This window comes from Asterias rubens, chromosome 2 (genome assembly GCF_902459465.1).
Source record: "Asterias rubens chromosome 2, eAstRub1.3, whole genome shotgun sequence".
NCBI lineage: Eukaryota > Metazoa > Echinodermata > Asteroidea > Forcipulatida > Asteriidae > Asterias > Asterias rubens.
In genome coordinates this window covers 15,530,876-15,555,069 of record NC_047063.1, presented here as the reverse complement: position 1 = coordinate 15,555,069, position 24,194 = coordinate 15,530,876, and the positions used below count along the sequence as shown (strand labels likewise).

At 39.3% G+C, this 24,194-nt stretch overlaps 1 protein-coding gene across 1 annotated transcript in view; it reads left to right on the top strand.

The window, feature by feature from the left end:
* Nucleotides 1–2,873: 2,873 nt before the first annotated feature.
* LOC117303585 (mucin-2-like) overlaps nt 2,874–24,194 on the top strand; it is a 21,438-nt gene continuing 117 nt past the window's right edge. The window contains exons 1-7 of the mRNA XM_033787790.1: nt 2,874–2,907; nt 8,394–8,489; nt 9,526–9,690; nt 10,419–10,577; nt 14,031–14,195; nt 15,110–15,280; nt 16,631–24,187. Coding sequence (XP_033643681.1) covers nt 8,399–8,489; nt 9,526–9,690; nt 10,419–10,577; nt 14,031–14,195; nt 15,110–15,280; nt 16,631–24,187 — 8,308 coding nt within the window. The 5' untranslated portion in view covers nt 2,874–2,907; nt 8,394–8,398. The remainder of the gene's footprint in view (nt 2,908–8,393; nt 8,490–9,525; nt 9,691–10,418; nt 10,578–14,030; nt 14,196–15,109; nt 15,281–16,630; nt 24,188–24,194) is intronic.

Below are 24,194 nucleotides of genomic sequence, written 5' to 3'. Positions count from 1 at the left end.
GCCTGAAGTGTACCTTTTACACGTGGAGACAATTGATTTTTTTTTTACATACACGCGGCGCACTTTGCTATTACCAACCTATTGAAGTTTCATCATAAGTTCTCTTACCTCATGTGCGGCGCAGACAGCCTCTTTAAGTTTGACTTCTCCACTTAATTGCTTGTACTTTAAGGTGTGTTTATTGGAAACTGTTTAAGGGTGGAAATTATGATTTCCTATTCCTAAATCCATTGAAGTTCTATAAATTAATGTGGAATGATTGAAAGTGTCCTCGACCGAAAATATAACTGTACAGTAAAAAAGTTATGTATACAGTATTTTCTTGTTTTAATCTTCTGTGAGAATTTGTTTGATGCTGCTTCTCCATTAAAATGGAATAGGGTCCCATGAAAGTCTTACCATCAAAACTGCCCCCCCCCCCCCCCCCCCCCCCTTCACTGAATTGTGCGAGGATTTGTCTCAGATAGTTAAGAAAGTAAGATTCCACAAAACCATGGAATACTTTGTGGGTAAAGTTTGATACTGGACGATGGACTTTCACATAGGTTTGTACATCGGCGAATGTCTACCTATTTCGATACTGGACGATGGACAACATGGTTTTACATTCACATTCGCTGTACGAACCTGTTTGGACAACGTCCAGTATTGAACAGTATACATTCGCTGTACAAAGTATTTTTATACAAAAAACGCCACGTCAGTGTCCAAGGTGGATCTCTATTTAGCATCCGTTTACATTGTTTGTGAATCACTGCATAATGCTTTGGGAGTTTTGTCAAAACCACTGTTGGCGAGTTGTTATGGTTTATGAAAATTATCTTGAGAAAATATAACAGTTAATGGCCTGAAGTTTCTACCCTAGCAGAGTCTTTCACAAAGGCTAAAAATACTTGAACATAATTCAATTCAATTCAATTCAATTCAATTAAAAAAAATGTATTTATCCTTTACAGGCAATTTCAACAGTAGACAATTTCAACAGTTTCAATAATTTGTTGTCAGTTACAGGGTTAACACAGTTACAGATTTCGGGAGGTGGGGCAGTCTGAGTGAAATTGTAAACAAATAAACACCAAGTTACATTTAAACGACAATGTGTATAATTTGACGCCAAATCAATCTTGTATCTTCAATATTTAGTGAAGATAATTAGATTTGCCATTCGTGTCGGCCTGCTGGATAGAGTCCGGCGGTTTCGTGACCTTGGCATTGAACTAGAAAAACACTCTCTTAATTGGAAGAAATTAGGAGCAATTATCCGTAATAAATTAATACCTCCTCGTATGGGTTATGCCAGTTGAGTTTGTTTTTAAAGATGTGCCATCTTTATGTTTGCGTTGGTCAGCCTCCTCTGTTCGTTTATCTATGGTTGTAGTGAAAGTTGCAACTCTTGGTGATTGGTATACACATTCAAACAGGGTAACTTTAGCAAAACGTTCCCGGTTGGGTGAAACTGCATGGGAGACTGCAGGTTTCAACCAGTTCTTGTAGGTAAAGTTGTTCATTTTTTTCATACTTCCATGGAAGCCAATATTCAGCAAGGAAATTATACATTTTAGTCTGGTGATGGAATAGCTATCAGTATAAGATGTTGTCATTTTTCCCATGTAGGCCTACTACTTAAATTAGTATGAAATGATAAAATGATCTGGTCTGTCCTTCCCCATCCAGCGTAATCCCCCTTCCCCGACGATCCCTTGTTTTTAAAGGTGGGTGCTTACCCTATTTCAGGGTAACCAGACGTTGATGTAATTAGCCAATGTACTTGGAAGCAAATTACTGTAGCTTGAGTCATCCAAGTTATTTTCAAGACAAGAGTTAGCCACCTGTAGAATTCGAATGTGCTGTATATGCGCACCATGGATTATGTATTTCATGGCACTGCGCCTAAATAGAATGTGTTAATCTTGCGCGTGTTCAATCACTGGGAGCCTATTGCTTGAATAAGGAGGAAGAAACAACTTGGCACACTTCAAGCATAGAGTAATGCTTCAACGTTCAAATATGCAAGAGACAGCCAGTCTATTGCAAGGTCATTTTAAAGTCTATGACAAACGAGTTGTCCACAATATTATTTTGCAGTTAAGTGTTCAAGTCTAGCCGGAAAAAAGGCACGATATTGTCTCAGATGGGGCCTTGTCACACGAGGCCATTTGAGTGACAATTCGGAGACAACCTAATGGACATGCTATTAGGACATTTCGGCAACACAAGATAAGTTTTGCCAACAGTTACTTTCTACAATATCCCAGAGAGTTATGTAAAAATGTGAGTTTATGGTTCTTCTTCGTGAAGATTACCTGGAACTGGTTGCGAGTCGACTATCTTGCGTGAAGTCGCCATAATCTTAAGTCAAATGAATTTCCGCGGGAATCTCTCTCTACTGTACGGTAATTCGATAATATGATACCACGTGCAGACGACAAGGGTACTGTAAGCTGATAATAAACAGTCTCATTATGTAAGAATGGCGCACAATTTTGATACAAAACTTATCACATGCGTTGATGGCAGTTACAAATTTGAGATTTTCTAAACGAGCGTTGAAAAAAGTACCCTTCTCGGAACAACGAGTTAGTATTTACCAATAGATGGATTGCACATGACGTCGTTGACCGCCATCTTTGATGTAGAACAATGGAAAACACGCCTGTACGCGCTGATGGGCACAACTCTCGGCCAATGATAGCCTTTCACGCTTGCACGTTTCATCAAAGATGGCGGCCAATGCAAGAGGTCAATTGTAAGTGTATTGGCGTGGTACCCCCCTTTTTAAATAGTCCTGATTAAAGTTTTGATCTAATATCTTTGCTTACAGGTGACACACTTAAAGTCAGAAGCACCTGTGATCACTAAGGAGAGACGTCGATTTTGCCGAAGTGATATGCTTGTCAGAAAGCAAAGGTAGGTTTTTTATATACAATTACCTATTATTAGTTGCTAATTATATAATCTTTTATTCCCGTTGTTATCGATGTAATTGTTTTCAGAGTGAGAAACATGGAGAATGTCATCGGCATTTGCCTTTGTATCAGGGGAAATTTGGGGACGAACAAATTGTGGGGAAGGAATTATTAAACGATATTCTCAAAAATATTTTCTATTGCAGTGTAGTATGACTACCAGTGGTGGCATGGTCCATGCGCAATAAGCTTGACTTTAATTTTCATTTGGTGTTGAAGTTCCCAGAAAGTATAACTCGTCGTACGCCATAAAAGGACTTAAGGCTCTATCCTTCTTCCATAGACACATTACCTTTTGTTCACTAGGCCACAAGCAATAAAATGGCTCCTGAAAAAGAAATGAAGTAATTTGGCCGAATGTTACATTTTTGTTGCTATAGTTACCCATTTTCCCATTCCCGCGCAGATTTTTTCCCCGCGCAATAATTGACTACGGGAAATAACATCTCGAAATTTACTTTCTTAATACCGATACATCATCATGGTACTTCAAATTGTACCTATGTACAAAACATTAAAGTGGCCATGTAACAAGTTACCCTCTTGAACCCTTCCGTACCTCGAGGCATAAAAGGGTATAAGCTGTTTTTCTTAAACTTATTTGATTGTTTCTCTGCCCAGACATTGACCCTCACATTCAGCCCATTATTTTGTGAAGTTCGTCAGCCACTTCCACCAGTTTTTTTAGTATCCATAAAAGAGGCTCGGCCGCCTGGTGGGAAAATGGCTACGGGCAATTACGACCAGCCCCGGCCAGCTGTGCCGTCTGAGTATTGAAGTAATTATGGAATTAATATGCTACAATTTCAAGAGCGGCGCAATTTATATTAACACACAACTGGATTTCACTCATTATGGGAACCATATGGGAAAGTGAGTCTTGTGGTTTTAAGGAAGTTATAGCTTTTGATTTGGCTTCTACTTATAGCCACACCAAAATACTTCAAAACAAATTAACCGAAATCTTACCGAAGATCAAAGCATGTGGATTTCAAGACACTCAGTAAGTGTAAGCTGACCCAGAACGTTAAATTTGACTCAAATTTAGAGGGGTAATTTAAGAGGGCGCTCCAATGAGACCTGGGTGGGGCACCAAGTCAAGACCGAGTACCTCCGAGCATGAAGCTTCGAGGCAGTGGCCTTTCTCTATATTGAAGTTCAAATCTCAAAACGTACTTGCTTCTCTACTAAAATTTAAAAATTGACAGTTAATTCTATTAATTAGCAAAACTAATAGTTCCCCTTAACATTTATAAAGACTACAGGTACTTCGGGGACTTGACCGGCACAGATGTAACTATTGAATCGTATGGGTTCTTGCTCTAAGGTTCTATACACAAATTTTACACGACAGGGTTTTAAAACCAAGATTTCCTCCATCATGCAACCCTGTTTTTGAAGTGTATCAAATCCTATATCTAAGCAGAATATGGGATAACTGTGGAGATGCACGATCGGTTACACCTTCGGCAAAATGAATTTTTATAATATTTACGGTGCCTTACCTGGCAGCTAGGGTGCCAGGTAAAGTGCCGTAAACTGTACGGTGGAAGTTTTGCAAACTACCCCTCCGAGGCAAAATTTACAAAACTTCCACTTTGAAATTCACGGCAATACTTGCACCCTATAGCTGCCAGGTAAAGCACCGTAAATTTTACGGATGTATTTTACAGTGTACACTTATCAAATCATGAAATCACCTCCATGTACTTTGCACATCAGTTGTATCAAAGAATTGAAGTGGCCAGTTTTTCAAGCGAGTCTTTCCCCTGTTACTGCTGTCCCATTTTAGGCCCAGGGTTGCGGTGCAAGGAGGAAGGGGAAGCCTTCCGTCCAGCCTATAGCTGTTAAGCCGAGATTGACGGTGACAATGAAATCAATCTAGGCATGTCCTGACGAAGAGGGTCAGAGATCCATGTGGGTGGGTGGGTGTTTTCTGTCTGCGAGGAAGGGATGAATATTGCTCCTCTTTCAATCCCACTTTCCTCAATCTTCTTTTAATACATTTGGGTATGTATAGACCGCTGCAGCAATGTAGAACCTGCGCGCTGGTTCTCTTTGCTCGGTGCAATGCGAAAGTGATAGCATAACTGTCTCAATGTTTCGTGCTAATGCAATGATATCATCAAACTCAATACTTCAAGGGAAGCTTTTTACTATGACATTATATTAAAACCGTGTAAGTTTTGTGTCCTACAAAGAGTTACAAAATCCTTTAAATGAATCCGTTCTAGAAGCGGTATAGCCAAAGAAGTTCCTTGAGCGATCGGGTAATGTGCTCTTTCAAGGGTGTGGAAGCATACCAAAAATAATCTTTGAACTCTGTCAAATTCATGTGACAGGCACCTAATTACAATGTTGCACCTCTATTGTTTTGTACACACTCAAGTCATCTTGAAACCCCAATGTGACCCTATATAACATACATGCATCTAACCATGGTGAACTTACACCTACTTATGATGTATGAGGGCTATTCCGGGAACTCCCTTGTCGAAGAACAATGACATGGCCCTTAATCCTAATCAGTTAAGATATGCCACATCCGTTAACTACAGGAAAATACTCCCGCCATTATTATTGCTACATCTCATATTTGGATGGATAGGCCTAGGGAGCATTTCTCTCAGTCTACGATTCTTATCACTACTTGTGACATGGTATACAGACGCATGTGGGGAATTGAAACGCCCTCCCCCGCTGTTGTAGTTTCCTCCCCAGTACCGTGCTGTCGATCAAATAGCTTGTTTTTAAGATGGCTTGCTCTATTTTTTACCGCTTTTCTGATTTGTTTTACCAAAGAGCCATGGTTTTACTGAACAGGAAGGTTTTGACCTATAAGACTAACTCCATTCTCGCATGCTCTGCTTAGTATACATTTTCTTATTCCGGGGGGGGGGGGGGGGCGGGGGGCTAAATCAATTAAATATGCACATAAGGCATTCTGAAATCGGCCGACTGTTCTCACCTGAAACATACTCAACAAAATGACAACTCCTGTGCTCAGGCAGCAATGCCATTCCAGTTTTACGTGAGCTTGGATACAAAGGAACAAATGCAGCTAAGAACGTCACCACGTGGTCACTTGGTTAACACTCAAACAATTATGAGCATACAAACTTAATTGGTAATGAGTAATGGGGAGAGGTTGATAGTATATCAACATTGTGAGAAACGGCTCCCTCTGAATTAATGTAGTTTTCGAGAAAGAAATTTTTTCCCACGAATTTGATTTCGAGACCTCAGATTTAGAGCTTGAGGTATCGAAATCAAGCATCTGAATACACACAACTTCGTGTGACAAGGATGTTTTTTTCTTTCATTATTATCTCGCCTCTTCGACGACTAATTGAGCTCAAACTTTCACAGGTTTGTTATTTTATGCACATGTTGAGTAAACCAAGTGAGAAGACTGGTCTTTGACAATATTGAGGACTTCTATGGGTCCTCTCAATTGTTATCAATTGTTTTGTTTGGGAAATAGTTTTCTTTTAACGATCTAACGATTGGTTTTCATTCTAAGTGAATCGAGCACGTTCCAACACTATGTAAAAACACCCGGTGTTTATCTAGTCCACCTTTTCAACGGCTAGACACGCTTACAAACATAAGTTCCTGATATAGCTTGTGTTATTTTAACGACCCAAAGGAACAATTTAAAAAAAATAACCTTTCATTTATCAACACTTTGATGAGCAAGACACCCTACAGGAAAGGCGGTCTGGTAAGAGAAATTGGAAGTGCCTCTACTACTTAAAGCTAATACATTTTCCTCACACTTGAAAACATTCACAATCAAAACGTATAGAAACACGGTAAGTAGGATTTGAAACACTATATAGCAAAAATATCCGAGCGTCTGTCATCTCTCGTACCTCCCTGAAGACTCATACAAAAGTCTTTCCCGTTATGTCTCTTGACTGTATAAGCGCATTGGGCGTCTTTTTAGGCGGATTTGGCGCTAAGTCAATACTTTTAGAGTTCGGTAACAAAATTAACAATACTTCCAACCAAAATACTGGTTTTCTAATTACTGGTGCTCTTGACACTTTTTAACAGAGTCATTGTGGCTCATTTCAGCAAGTAAAGCTACTCAGCAAAATCGAGCTTCCTGCAAAGAAATATGCCAGCACTGACAGCTATTCTTCCCTCACCCCCACCTCATACCGTGCCAGAATAAATTTCAGTTAATTTAACGGAACACTGAGACTTTGTTTTCAACGAAACCGAACAATGATGAGGCAGTCGTGTCATGTACGAAAGCCAACTTACGTACCGAACGTGTGTTCCCCTTAAATCCCTCAGCGAGTTAGGTTCAAAAGGTATTATAACAGTAATCTATTAGCATCATACAGTTTAGAGAATAAAGTAGTTACTTTTTTGTGTGAAGAAGTGAGAAATTAAGTTAAGGAAACTTAAGATACACCAGTAGATGGTGACTCAGGTCCCTTTAAGTTCCCCCGGATCTGAAGCTAAATATTGATGAAAATGGGACTGCTTGTATTCTAGAAATGGTATTCCTCAAAGTTAGTGTTTCACAGTAACAATTGTCAGTTTAAGTTTACGATTTAAAGAACAGTGTAGCTGATTGGCCAAAGGAGGTCCACGCTTGAAACTTCCAACCAATGATAGGTCTTCCTTCCTGTGGCCTCAGGGAGGGCGCTGTTTGAGTTTAGGACACCGTCACTGGTAACTGTTGGTAATTGGCCTGTCACTGACGAATTCTATCGCAACGTCACAGCCCGCGGAGATTAGCCGGCCGAGGTTGAAAAACAATGGAAAGCCATTATTTGCAAAGCAAAGACAGATTAGCCACATATTTTTGAGAAATTTACACAATAATTTTGAGTGTTTTAAAAACACTGATATCAAATCATGCGAGATTATTCAGCTCATTAATTTTTACAGAAAATGTTGAATGTTGCCAAAATTGTCAACGCACTTTGTTTATCAACAATGGAAAAATTCTAGAGGATTTGGTGGGGGAGGGGCTCCAGCTGGTTGTGCCACCTGAAACGTACAAATTTTAATGAAAAATACAAATGCTCAATCGTCCTTAAAATAAAAATAAGAAAAACATAGATTGACAATACTGTTTCTGTGACACACTCTGACGCACAAGATTTCTATAATTAATTACTTTTTATTTGTTGGAGTTTTTTTGGGAAGTTCGAGCTTGTAGGGCTGTTGGTTTTTGTTCCTCATTGCCACTCACTATGGCCTGGTATTTACAACTGTGATTAAGTTTCTCGGCAGTCTGTTCAATTTTAGGTTTGTGTATTTTAATTCTTGTTAGTGTTTGGCCAAAGACAAACGTATCACTTTTAAAATATTTTGTTTTAATTGTTGGTTTTAAAACCAGTGAATTAATCTTTACCGCTGATACTAATTAACAAGAAAATGCACCTCCCCTTGACTCCTTTACAGGTAATATGAGGCCTTTGTGGGCATTAGCCAGTCTGGCATGGCTGCACATCTTGCTAACACACTGTGCTCAAGCATTTGATCCATTCGTTTATGATTGTAAGTATAAAAACCAAACAAAAACACGTTCTTGTAAATTCGTTCTATGTTTTCCTCAAGTTGCTGTAAACAAGCACTCTAGCCTGAACACAAAAAGTAAAAACTGTTTCCCATGTTTACCCGGCCTGGATATCGTTATCGTTGAAAAGAGAAACATCGGATCTTTCCAAAGATGGTAAAGTAAAATAGATTGCAGAAAGATCCGAAAGGCCAAACACGTACAGCGCCTATGTTCTTTTTTTGTGCGTACACAAAAAAGTGTATCGGTTTACAATAACATACCACAAAGGGGTTCTTGGACGAGTTGGCCAAAACCAGTGACTTGATGGACGGAAATCCAATAAAGACATTTGTGTTACTTATTATCTTTAAGGTAACTATTTGTAAATTTTACCTTTGAAGGCAAGTTTTATGTTCTATTCTGACGGGTGAGAATTCCATGTGTACTTCAGATTCGGGTGGTCAAATATTTTGCCATTAATTAGACACTTCATTTGTACTTTGGCTTGGGTAGCCATTTATTCTAATTGAATACTCATAAAATAGACCGTTCTTTTGCAATGTCACAGACGGGGTTTTTGGCAACCCAGATTGGAAAATCATAGAAAGCCATAAGTGCGAATCAAGAATAGATCGCTTTTTTTGGTAACAATGTAACAAAATTTGTTGATTTTGTTTAAAACAAAGCAACTTATCATGAGAGGTATTTTATTTAATTGAAAATTTGCAGAAAATGTTGAGTTTTGTTGAAACATCTGTTTTTACGATTGAGTGTTTTACTAACATTCGGCCGACCATGCCAACAAGGCGGTTTGTTTATCAACAAAAGAAAGGTTTTTTACATGATCTTAAAAAATTGCGATAACGTAACCCTTCTGCTGACGGAGGGTTACGTTATTGCAACTAGATCTTAAACCGAACATTTGAACACAGTATGCAAACAAATCCAACTTTATTTTAAAACTGAATAGTGAACTGAAAGCAACTTTTATCAAAACACTGACTGAATTTGTTTTGTGAATTTTCTTCTAAATAGCAACTGAGCCGTGTAGCCGTCAGTGCAACAGATACTATGCACCAGTTTGTGGCAGCGATGGACAGACCTACTACAGCCTGTGTGTTCTACTGTCTTTCCGATGTAAAAATAATGATAGATCGCTGGAGATGCGATACCAGGGGAGGTGTAGAATTATTATAAAAAGTGAGTAACACAAATTAGGTTTTTCATCCGAATGATTGCAATCAAACGGAGGCTGGAAGGAAATCAAAGTCTGGTTTCTTTTCATTGCTTGCATTCATAGCTGTACTTCGATGCAGGGAACACAAGATGGTGGCAGCATGATTAGGTTCTACACTGCATCGGGAATAATGGACGATATGATTTAGTTTTACTTTAGTACACAAAGGAGGCTTGTCAACAAGAATAATATATGTTGCCATATGAATAAATTGATAAATAATGATACCAGTCAAAATTGACTATTAACTAGGATTTGAAGGGAAATATTCAAAACTAACAGATAAAACAAAGTATCAGTTTTGATGCATGTTGTGGGTCTTAATTTTTGAGAAGGCAGTTTGATCAGAAGCGCTAAGGAAGATTAAAGACAATTCTCAAATTAGAAGCTGCATTATGAAAGCTTGACTGAAAATTACTTTCAACTAATGGAGTTCAATCGAAGTGACTAAGGCCCAATTTTATAAACTGTAAAGCGGGAAATACTGCTTTGCAAGTTTCCATAACAAGCAAAGAAACAATGAAAACTTTGTGGACTTGTATACAGTTTCTGCCAAGCGATATTTTTCTGTGCTTGGCAGGTTTTTGTGCTTACATGCTTCATGAAATTGGGCCATTATCCAACTGCACTTTGTGACCACGTTATTGTTATTGTCAATGTTTTGATAACACACTTTTCCCGTTCTCTATAGTCAAGCCGGTGTGTCCGAGAAGTTGTCCAAGCTTAGCGCTCCCAGTATGTGGTACAGACAATGCATCCTACCTTAACAAATGCCACTTAGAGGCTGCAGCGTGTCAGCGAAGTGACCCAACACTACTGGTTCAAAGCCAAGGATACTGTATACGAACCGGTAAGTAAATATAGTGTGTAAATAAGTACTTCATGCTCATGTGCTTTAATTGTGTCAAGGTCAGCAACCTATAAAAGTAGGCTAAAAGAGCAATTTTCATTGTTGAATGAGTTCTTGAAAAGAAGTAGTTCTGACTGTTTCCCTACATTGAGTGAGTACTTAGTAAGCAGAACATTTTTCAGACCTTTTAGTAGTCTCCCTCAACTTCTGAAATTTCCAAGTAAAAAGCAAGACAAGTTCACACTCACAAAACCACACAGCAAAGAAGATATGGGTAGCATTTATTGGTGTCATTAAATTAATATGGGCAAGATTGATTGACTTGAATTGTTTTAGAAGAACAGTATAAAGAAATTTCTGCAAATGACAATGTGGAAAGAGTCTTAAAACTTGCTTCGTTGTTATCAGGTCTTGAGTGCTTTGTAAGTCGTAGACTCAAATTCAAATTGTGTTTGAATATTTGAGGTTCGAGGCTTAGGTTTTTTGAATTTAAATTTTTTTAAACTCAATCTGCTCATTGCTCCATACAAAATAACTCAATCAACCTCCATGAGTTAAAGTAAAGTGGCAAAAGGAATCAAAGGTCTCCAATTATAAATTCGGGACAACTTGAACTTAGGAGATTCCTGAATCTGGACAGCAGGTGGTAATCTTGTACAAGTCCACTCTACTCCTGTCATATCGAGTTCTCAATTTAATGACGGTTTTGGCATCTTAACTAGTGAGTCATGTTTGACTTATCTAATTCGCGCAAACTCCTTGGCAATTCATTCTGTAGGCCTACTACAGAAAATCAAAAGACTAGTTTGTAACCTTTTCAATTTCATTGAGATTCATTCCTTGAAGAAGGCCTCCAAGGTGTAATATATTCAGTTTTGTGATGCTCTTATGTTTTAATAGATATTGCCCTCATGAAGTGAGAAAAAGCCTTTAACCTCCTGTAAAAATGGGGTGAAATTTCTTTCAATTATTGGCACTCTTTCAGAGCAAAATGAAATCATGACGTCATCTGAGAGCTAAACTACTCTGTCTGTTCATTCCAAAGAGAAATTTGTACACTAGTCAAAAGGTCAAATTCATTTCTATTTTAACTGAATATCATCGAAGGTCAGCATGAATTGAAAATTCTGTGTGAAAGGATGTAGGCCTACAGAACCTAAATTTGAAACTTTACAGGGGTTTTTGGATTTTGACAAAAATTGCACATAAAGGGTATCAAACAGAGTGGTTTTGCACCATTTTGTCATGAAGTTAAATGGAAGGTACACGTTTGGTAATTGTCAAAGACCAGTCTTCTCACATGGTGTATCCCATAATAACCATAAAATAACAAGCCTGTGAAAATTTGGGCTCAATTGGTCATCGAAGTTGGGAGGAAATGATGAAAGAAAAAACACCCTTGTTGGACGAATTTGTGTGTTTTCAGATAAGAATAAAAGACTTCTAGCTAGAAGTCTTTTATTATTTTAGTGAGAAATTACCTCTTTTTAAAAAAAAAAGTTACTTAAGAGGGAGTCATTTCCCACAATGTTTTATACTATCAACAGTTCTCCAACGCTCGTTACCAAGTCAGTTTTTAAGTTAATATTTGTTTTGAGTAACTACCAAACGTGTACCTTCCCTTTAAATGGTGAATTTTGTTTCCATTTTCATAAGGACTTTATCTATTTAAAATTGAGAGGATCACAAAACTGGATTAGACCTTGGAGTCTTGCTTATAATCATTGTGTCACAACATACTGTCATTTTTCTTACTCATAATAACCCACAGTTCTGTTTTGTTGATCCTTCGAATGTCATCTCCGTATTGTTTTATCAAATTATCTTAGTCACTGACTTGATCTGCTGATCATTGAGCTCATTGAAAGCTCCATTTACTGATCTACACCCATACAGTTTTTGGGTGTTTGAATTGATGGTATAGTACATGCCCTTTTCAGGAGTGGTCTTCGAAGAAACTTATATTGTTGTTTATGTGCTTGTCTTGTGTATAGTGACCTTAATTCAATTTCTGCTTTAAAGTCAATGTTTACCTTTGTTTTATTGTTATTTTTTACCATATAAATATTTGTGGAAATCTGATAACTGGAAATTTAATGGAACATTTAATTTGCTGTTATAATGCAATTCAAATTAGGCCTATTTGAAAGTGGTGACAGTTATAACCCCATTTAATTCAATTTGCAGCAGCTTGTTTTAAGTGGTAATTGGTATTGACTTTTTACCTCAATAAATCCATCAGTACATGTCAATGAGGCTGCTAAAGACATGTACATGTAGCGTCAGCATAACTTTGCAACCAGTTGTCCAAGATTAAATTAAGGTCTGGACTCATAACCTTTAAACCTTCTGATTGAGAACTGATTGAAATGCTGACCTTTACAGAATGACTGTGTGTATTAAAGTGACTGGACTTAGAGGTGCACCTGTGGCTCTTTTTGGCACTGTTGCATTGCTGAATGACAGTTCGAGGGAGAGACGATTGATCAATTGATCACAATGTGACAGTTTGATTTTAAATGCCCTTTCGATGCATTGTTCCCTCTCCAATACCTCACAGTCTTTCTTGCATTCATTATACAGACTTAAAGACAGTGGACATTATTGGTAATTGTCAAAGACCAGTCTTCTCACTTGGTGTATCTCAACATATGCATAAAATAACAAACCTGTGAAAACTTGAGCTCAATTGGTCAATGAAGTTGCGAGATAACATAGAAAGAAAAAACACACTTGTCACACGAAGTTGTGTGCTTTCAGATGCTTGATTTTGTGACCTCAAATTCTAAATCTGAGGTCGCGAAATCAAATTCGTGGAAATTTACTTCTTTCTCGAAAACTACCTTACTTCAGAGGGAGCCGTTTCTCACAATACTATCAACCTCTCCCCATTACTCGTTACCAAGTAAGGTTTTATGCTAATAATTATTTTGAGTAAAAACCAATAGTGTCCAAAGCCTTTAAGTGATAATTTTGGATCTGAGGCTTTTTTAGTTGAGAATCCAGTTAGTTATTTAATAATTTTTTATAGAGGCACCATGTATCAAACTCATCCAAAGAAGAGATGGCTTTTTTTTTCTTTTTCTTTTTTCTTTTTCTTTCTTTTTTGCTTTAACAAAAACTAATTATTAATGGTGTACTTTAAACGAAGTAAGTAAATAAAAAGGAAAGTGTTGATACTACCTGGATATAATAATAACACCATTTATGTAGCGCCTTTCCTAAGGTTGCAAAGCGCTCGGAGAATGACAAGAAGACAAAAAATAAGAACCAAAACGGGGATTTAAACTACAGTTTGCCACAGTTCAAGAGAATCTATATTTCTTCTCACTTAAAAAAATTCCCTTGAAGCCCCTAACCCTCTGTGGCCTTTCGGCCTTGTGTTGGGTGAACCTACTCAACCAAACTGTGAAAATTATTTCATGTGAAACCTTTTTTCTTGATTTTTCACAGCACAAGCTCAAAGATGCAGCACAACGTACTCGCCAGCCTTTCGACCAGTGTGTGGTCGAGATGGAAATACATACCTGAATAGGCAGGTGATGACTGTTGCAGCCTGTGTTAATAACAATCCAACCCTAGCCATTCCACTACATAGGGGCATGTGTCAATTTCGTGGTGAGTAAATCTTTAAATTGTGTGATGTGGGCAAAATTTCATGGCTGTGCTTAAAACAAAGAGTTGATGCTTACAGAAGCAGGGAATTCAGCTCTATGTCATGGATTAGGAGGGCATTTTTGCTCATGCATGGCATACTCCAAATCACCAGGCTTACAAATCTAGCACAGAAATTTGGTGCTTGCACTGTAAGCGGTAAATGGTGATCGTAAGTGCAGAATTCGGTGTTAAGCAGAGGGATGAAATTAGGCCCTGTTTGGTCTGTGTGAGCAGCTTTGGGAAAAAGAGGTAAAAACAGTCTTTAAAAAGTGGGTAATTTCAGAACATTGATGCCCTAGATATAGGTCTATTTATTAAATTGACATTTAACGACGTAGGTTTAAAATAACAGTGATCAATATAATTTTTTTTTAATTCTGTTGAATATTGAAATATGACTCGAACGCAGAAGAGATAAATCTTCTCTTTTAGAGCAAACAGCTCAAATTGTAAAACTGTGTAGTTAATGTTCTTCTCAATTTGATTCAGGGGTCGATTACACAAAGAGTTAGGACTAGTTAGTCCTAACTTTGGACAAGTCCTAGGAGATATGAAAAACATATGGCTAGTCCTAAGTTAGGACGAGTAACTCATCCTAACTCGAGATAAGACTCGTCTTAACTTCTTGTGAAACCAACCCCTGGTCTTGTAAAAATTCTTTGGTCCAGAACAATGTTTGAGCTACAAGCCCTGCAGTCTTGTTGATTTTCCCCTAAATTCAAGCCCTGCTACATGTATGCCTTTACCCTTACCTTGTTCGCTTGTGTGGCAGGCAATATCCATGTTCTCAAGGGATGAGTTATGTGGTGGTCGTAATATTTGAGTATGAAAGTGTAATGACTCAAATATTTACCACTTTGTTTTTTGTTTTAAAGGAGTCAAAATTAAGAAGAAATGTCGAGAGTTTCGTTGTGATACTAAGTACAATGCAGTTTGTGGAACTGACAGCAAGACGTACATCAACTCATGCTTCATGTACTACACTTCCTGTGTGAAAAAGGATAAATCACTTCGATTACTATATGCGGGAGAATGCCGTGATGAAGGTATGTGCATTAAAATTGAGCATCCATACTTTGAAATGTTCATATTGTTGTACTGTAGGTGAATCCTTTTTACTTTGATCACTACGTTGATGCTTGTGTTTCTCTCTGGAATCATGACGTCGATTATTTACACCATAGTTAACTCCAGCATATTATGATATGTTTTGAAAAAGGCGGTGGCTATTTAGCCAGCATTTGATAAGCAGCACTGAACGTGCAGAGTGACTGTTTAAGAGGACTTTTGTTTTGTCTGGTTCCGTGACAACATTTTCAATGTGACTTCATACTCACGAGATGAAATTCAGACCTTTCCAGTTGCCTAGTATATTTACCTTATTTTAATTTGGTAGCAACAAATCAACAAAATGCTGTGGATTTATTCAAAAATGTGCTAGTTGAAAGTTGGGATGGCAGTAGTAACAAATACTGGTAAACTCATTATTTTTTTGTGTAAAGCGCTTCATGACTGTTGTGTGAAGCGCTATATAATTATAAGTGCAGTTAAATGTTATTATAATTATTAAATCCAACCCTCTTATATTGTTGGCTTCTTGAATTGGGTTGGTGTCCGGTAAATCTGCTGGCTTAAAAGTGCTAACTATAAGTTAGCCAGTCCACGGGTGGATTTCGCAAAGAGTTAAAACTAGTGTTATCGCAACTTTAGACGAGTTAACTCGTCCTAACTTAGTACTAGCCATATCTTTTTAATATCTACTAGTCCTAAGTTAGGACTAGTCCTAACTCTTTGTGAGATTGATCCCAAGCGAAATATCCACTATGTTTGAAAAAATACAACTGAAAATGAAATACCCAAGTGTGACTCAACTGATTGAATTTTTTGTCCACCTGTGTGGACCCTGCTTCAAATCCTGCCTCAAACTGGATTTGCCCTATTCGGGTATTTTTTCTAAAATTCAAAATGTCATTCTCATTTCATTTCATTTTATTGGAATCACATTTCGTGGCCCACAGGCCAAATTGCACACGATTTACAATAGTTAAATATTAAAAAACATTATTATTATTATTATTATAATTATTATTAAAAGATATTTAAAAAAAAAATACAGGACTGTTGGAAAACAAACAATGATGAATTGATATAATACAAAACGTCATTCAAATGGCTGTAAATTTCAATCGCACTGATAAATATAAAATGTAACCACACTTTAAAGCAGTCATTAAGTTTAGTGTTAAAATTTCATAAAAACAATCATTTATATTACTTTGCTGTCCCAATAACTCAATTGAGCAAAAGGGTCTTTCTCTTTTGTAAATAACCTTCCAATAATTTTCAGGACCCAATTCTCATACTAATTTTAAATTTGTTTTCTTCTTAACTTGCAGTTGTTGTGACAAGAACATCAGTGAAACCAACCAAGCCAACAACAACTGAGCGCTTTCTCACAACTCAAGCTCCAGAGGTAAAACCAATTCTTATCACCACACAGACAGTAGTTGCTCCTCCTGACACCACAACTGCTCCAATCACAACAAAACTAATAACAACACCGGAACAACAACCTGAAACAACAACTGAACCAGCGACCACATTAGAAACAGAGTCAAAAACAACTGCACAAGAAACAACACCAACCACAACAATAAAAGAAACATCAATGGTACAATTCACCTCGACTAAAGCAGCAACCACACTTCCACCAGAGTCCATTACAACCACACGAGAAACAACTCCACAACCTGTGGAATCAACAACTGAGGCAGTAACCACACTTATGCAAGAATCTATTACCACCACACAAGTAAAAACTGCCCAACCTGTGGAAGCAACCACACTTCTAACAGAGTCCATTACCACCACACAAGCAACAACTTCACAGCCTGTGGAATCAACAACTCAGGAAACAACCACACTTCTGTCAGAGTCCATTACACCCATACAAGAAAGGACTCCACAACCTGTGGAAGCAACCACAGTTCTAACAGAGCCCATTACGATCACACAAGGAACAACTCAACGACGTGTGGATTCAACAACTGAGGCTACAACCACACTTCCACCAGTCTCCATTACAACCACACCAGGAACAACTCAACAACCTGTGGACTCATCAACTGAGGTTGCAACCACACTTCCACCAGTCTCCATTACAACCATGCGAGAAACAACTTCTCAACCTGTGGAACCAACAACTGAGGCAGTAACCACACTTATGCCAGAGTCTATAACCACCACTCGAGTAACAACTCCACAACCTGTGGAAGCAACCACACTTCCAGCAGAGTCCATTACCACCACACAAGGAACAACTCAACAAACTGTGGAATCAACAACTCAAGAAACAACCACACTTCTGTCAGAGTCCATTACAACCATACAAGAAAGGACTCCACAACCTGTAGAAGCAACCACACTTCTAACAGAGTCCATTACGACCACACAAGGAATGACTCAACCACCTGTGGACTCAACAACTGAGGCTGCAACTACAGTTCTAACAGAGTCCATAACAACCTCACAAGAAACAACTTCACAACCTGTGGCATCAACAACTGAGGCTGCAACTACAGTTCTAACAGAGTCCATTACAACCACACCAGGAACAACTCAACAACCTGTGGACTCAACAACTGAGGCTGGAACCACACTTCCACCAGTGTCCATTACAACCACACCAGGAACAACTCAACAACCTGTGGACTCAACAACAGAGGCTGCAACCACACTCTCACCAGTCTCCATTACAACCACACCAGGAACAACTCAACAACCTGTGGACTCAACAACTGAGGCTGCAACCACACTTCCACCAGTGTCCATTACAACCACACCAGGAACAACTCAACAACCTGTGGACTCAACAACAGAGGCTGCAACCACACTCTCACCAGTGTCCATTACAACCACACCAGGAACAACTCAACAACCTGTGGACTCAACAACAGAGGCTGCAACCACACTCTCACCAGTCTCCATTACAACCACACCAGGAACAACTCAACAACCTGTGGACTCAACAACTGAGGCTGGAACCACACTTCCACCAGTGTCCATTACAACCACACCAGGAACAACTCAACAACCTGTGGACTCAACAACTGAGGCTGCAACCACACTTCCACCAGTGTCCATTACAACCACACCAGGAACAATTCAACAACCTGTGGACTCAACAACAGAGGCTGCAACCACACTCTCACCAGTCTCCATTACAACCACACAAGAAAGAACTTCACAACCTGTGGAACCAACAACTGAGGCTGCAACCACACTTACAACAGAGTCCATTACAACCACACCAGGAACAACTCAACAACCTCTGTACTCAACAACTGAGGCTGCAACCACACTTCTACCAGTGTCCATTACAACCACACCAGGAACAACTCAACAACCTGTGGACTCAACAACTGAGGCTGCAACCACACTCTCACCAGTCTCCATTACAACCACACCAGGAATAACTCAACAACCTGTGGATTCAACAACACAGGCTGCAACCACACTCTCACCAGTCTCCATTACAACCACACAAGAAAGAACTTCACAACCTGTGGAACCAACAACTGAGGCTGCAACCACACTTCCAGTAGTGTCCATTACAACCACACCAGGAACAACTCAACAACCTGTGGACTCAACAACTGAGGCTGCAACCACACTTACAACAGAGTCCATTACAACCACACCAGGAACAACTCAACAACCTGTGGACTCAACAACTGAGGCTGCAACCACACTTCCACCAGTGTCCATTACAACCACACAAGAAAGAACTTCACAACCTGTGGACTCAACAACTGAGGCTGCAACCACACTTCCACCAGTGTCAATTACAACCACACCAAGAACAATTCAACAACCTGTGGACTCAACAACTGAAGCTGCAACCACACTTCCACCAGTGTCCATTACAACCACACAAGAAAGAACTTCACGACCTGTGGACTCAACAACTGAGGCTGCAACCACACTTCCAGTAGTGTCCATTACAACCACACCAGGAACAACTCAACAACCTGTGGACTCAACAACTGAGGCTGCAACCACACTTACAACAGAGTCCATTACAACCACACAAGAAATAACTTCACAACCTGTGGGATCAACAACTAAGGCTGCAACCACACTTCCACCAGTGTCCATTGCAACTACACAAGAAAAAACTTCACAACCTGTAAAATCAACAACTGAGGCTGCAACCACACGTCCAGTAGTCACCACACAGGAAACAACTCCAAAACCTGTGGAAACAACAACTGAGGAAACAACCACACTTCAACCAGACTTAATTACCACTCCACAAGTAACAACTCCTCAACATGTTGTGTCAAGTACTGTACCTGTTTCAACATCGGATGGGACAGTCATTGTTGCAACAACAAAAACCACCACAGTTGAAGTCACCTCGACTAAAGCAGCGACCACACCTCCACCAAAATTGATTACCACTGTGCGAGACACAACTTCACCAACTGTTGTGTCAACTACTGTACCTGCCTTAACACCTACTAAGACAGGCGTTTCTGAGACAACAAAAACCACTATAGTAAAAGAAACCCCCACTGTACTGGTTACTGAAGCTAGTGGAAGGGGAACAACAAAATCCTCTATGGTCGAAGAAACAACAATGGCAAAGCAAACTACAGCTAAGGCAACAACCATGTTGCCAACAAAACCTGTTAGCACTACACCAGAGAGTACTCCACAACCTGTTGAAGCCACAACTGTGTCTGTCTCTACAACTGGTGAAACAGATGTTTCTGAAGCAGTGACAGAAATAACAACGCCACTGCTGGAAATCTTGACAGAAACTACTGAAGAGCTACGATCAACAGACACCTTTTTAATTACCGATGAAATAATCAATCTAATTGATACAACAACTGAGGCAGGTATTACAGATACAGTAACAGACGAGTTATCTGGTGATTTCTCAACTGTCAGACCTGATCTCTATTCAACAACTACAGTGGGATCTCCAACTGTTGAGGGAAGTACTATGGTAACAGATGAACAACCGTCCACTCCAGGAATTCAAGTTACTTCAGCACAATTTGTGGATCAAACAACATCTGTGAATCCTACCCCAACAGCCCAAGAGATTGTATCAAAGTTTGTTGATGGAGATAATAATCAGGATGGAATAACTACAATTGTACCATCAACAAAAAGTACAACAATATCTGTGACGGACGAACCAACAACTTCCCTAAGACCTGTGAAATCAACAACTCCTGAAGCTGACGTAAGAGGTACAACAAAATCCCCCATGGTTGAAGAAACAACTATGGCTAGGCAAACTACAGCCAAGGCAACAAGCATGTTGCCAACAAAATCTGTTACCACTTCACCAGAGAGTACTCCACAACCTGTTGATGCCACAACTGTGTCTGTCTCTACAACTGCTGAGGCAGATGTAACTGAAGCAGTGACAGAAAAAACAACGCCACTGCTGGAAATCTTGACAGAAACAACCGAAAAGCTACAATCAACAGACACCTTTTTAATCACAGATGAAATAATCAATCTAATTGATACAACAACTGAAGCAGGTATTACAGATACAGTAACAGATGACTTATCTGGTGATTTCTCAACTGTCAGACCTGATCTCTATTCAACAACTACAGTGGATTTTTCAACGGTTGAGGGAAGTACGATGGTAACAGACGAACAACCGTCGACACCGGAAATTCAAGTAACTTCAGCACAATTTGTGGATCAAACAACATCTGTGAATCCGGCCCATACAGCCCAAGAGAGTGTAACAAAGTCTGTTGATGGAGCTGAGACTCAGGATGGAATAACTACAACTGTACCCTCAACCAAAAGTGCAACAATATCTGTGACAGACGACTCTATAATTTCTCTAGAACCTGTGGAATCAACAACTTTTTCTGTATCAACAACTCCTAAAGCTGACGTAAGCGGAACAACAAAGTCTTCCATGGCTGAAGAAACAACTATGGCAAAGCAAACTACAGCCAAGGCAACAACCATGTTGGCAACAAAACCTGTAAGCACTACACCAGAGAGTACCCCACAACCTGTTGAAGCCACAACTGTGTCTATCTCTACAACTGCTAAGGCAGATGTAACTGAAGCAGTGACAGAAAAAACAACGCCACTGCTGGAAATCTTAACAGAAACTACTGAAGAGCTACGATCAACAGACACCTTTTTAGTAACAGATGAAATAATAAATCTAATTGATACAACAACTGAAGCAGGTATTACAGATACAGTAACAGACGAGTTATCTGGTGATTTCTCAACTGTCAGACCTGATCTCTATTCAACAACTTCAGTGGGATCTCCAACTGTTGAGGGAAGTACAATGGTAACAGATGAACAACCGTCCACTCCAGGAATTCAAGTTACTTCAGTACAATTTGTGGATCAAACAACATCTGTAAAGCCTTCTGCGACAGCCCAAGAGATCGTATCAAAGTTTGTTGATGGAGATAATAGTCAGGTCGGAATAACTACAACTGTACCATCAACAAAAAGTAAAACAATATCTGTGACAAACGAACCAAAAACTTCTCTAAGACCTGTAAAATTAACAACTCTTTCTGTATCAACAACTCCTGAAGCTGACGTAAGCGGAACAACAAAATCCTCCATGCTTGAAAAAACAACTATGGCTACGCAAACTACAGCCCAGGCAACAACCATGTTGCCAACAAAACCTGTTACCACTTCACAAGAGAGTACTCCACAACCTGTTGAAGCCACAACTGTGTCTGTCTCTACAACTGCTAAGGCAGATGTAACTGAAGCAATGACAGAAAAAACAACGCCACTGCTGGAAATCTTGACAGAAACTACTGAAGAGCTACGATCAACAGACACCTTTTTAGTCACAGATGAAATAATCAATCTAATTGATACAACAACTGAGGCAGGTGTTACAGATACAGTAACAGACGAGTTATCTGGTGATTTCTCAACTGTCAGACCTGATCTCTATTCAACAACTACAGTGGGATCTCCAACTGTTGAGGGAAGTACAATGGTAACAGATGAACAACCGTCCACTCCAGGAATTCAAGTTACTTCATCACAATTTGTGGATCAAACAACATCTGTAAAGCCTTCTGCGACAGCCCAAGAGATTGTATCAAAGTTTGTTGATGGAGATAATAATCAGGATGGAATAACTACAATTGTACCATCAACAAAAAGTACAACAATATCTGTGACGGACGAACCAACAACTTCCCTAAGACCTGTGAAATCAACAACTCCTGAAGCTGACGTAAGAGGTACAACAAAATCCCCCATGGTTGAAGAAACAACTATGGCTAGGCAAACTACAGCCAAGGCAACAAGCATGTTGCCAACAAAATCTGTTACCACTTCACCAGAGAGTACTCCACAACCTGTTGATGCCACAACTGTGTCTGTCTCTACAACTGCTAAGGCAGATGTAACTGAAGCAGTGACAGAAAAAACAACGCCACTGCTGGAAATCTTGACAGAAACAACCGAAAAGCTACAATCAACAGACACCTTTTTAGTCACAGATGAAATAATCAATCTAATTGATACAACAACTGAAGCAGGTATTACAGATACAGTAACAGATGACTTATCTGGTGATTTCTCAACTGTCAGACCTGATCTCTATTCAACAACTACAGTGGATTTTTCAACGGTTGAGGGAAGTACGATGGTAACAGACGAACAAGCGTCAACACCGGAAATTCAAGTAACTTCAGCACAATTTGTGGATCAAACAACATCTGTGAATCCGGCCCATACAGCCCAAGAGAGTGTAACAAAGTCTGTTGATGGAGATGAGACTCAGGATGTGTTAACTACAACTGTACCCTCAACCAAAAGTGCAACAATATCTGTGACAGACGACTCTATAATTTCTCTAGAACCTGTGGAATCAACAACTTTTTCTGTATCAACAACTCCTAAAGCTGACGTAAGCGGAACAACAAAGTCTTCCATGGCTGAAGAAACAACTATGGCAAAGCAAACTACAGCCAAGGCAACAACCATGTTGGCAACAAAACCTGTAAGCACTACACCAGAGAGTACCCCACAACCTGTTGAAGCCACAACTGTGTCTATTTCTACAACTGCTAAGGCAGATGTAACTGAAGCAGTGACAGAAAAAACGACGCCACTGCTGGAAATCTTGACAGAAACTACTGAAGAGCTACGATCAACAGACACCTTTTTAGTAACAGATGAAATAATAAATCTAATTGATACAACAACTGAAGCAGGTATTACAGATACAGTAACAGACGAGTTATCTGGTGATTTCTCAACTGTCAGACCTGATCTCTATTCAACAACTTCAGTGGGATCTCCAACTGTTGAGGGAAGTACAATGGTAACAGATGAACAACCGTCCACTCCAGGAATTCAAGTTACTTCAGTACAATTTGTGGATCAAACAACATCTGTAAAGCCTTCTGCGACAGCCCAAGAGATTGTATCAAAGTTTGTTGATGGAGATAATAATCAGGATGGAATAACTACAATTGTACCATCAACAAAAAGTACAACAATATCTGTGACGGACGAACCAACAACTTCCCTAAGACCTGTGAAATCAACAACTCCTGAAGCTGACGTAAGAGGTACAACAAAATCCCCCATGGTTGAAGAAACAACTATGGCTAGGCAAACTACAGCCAAGGCAACAAGCATGTTGCCAACAAAATCTGTTACCACTTCACCAGAGAGTACTCCACAACCTGTTGATGCCACAACTGTGTCTGTCTCTACAACTGCTAAGGCAGATGTAACTGAAGCAGTGACAGAAAAAACAACGCCACTGCTGGAAATCTTGACAGAAACAACCGAAAAGCTACAATCAACAGACACCTTTTTAGTCACAGATGAAATAATCAATCTAATTGATACAACAACTGAAGCAGGAATTACAGATACAGTAACAGATGACTTATCTGGTGATTT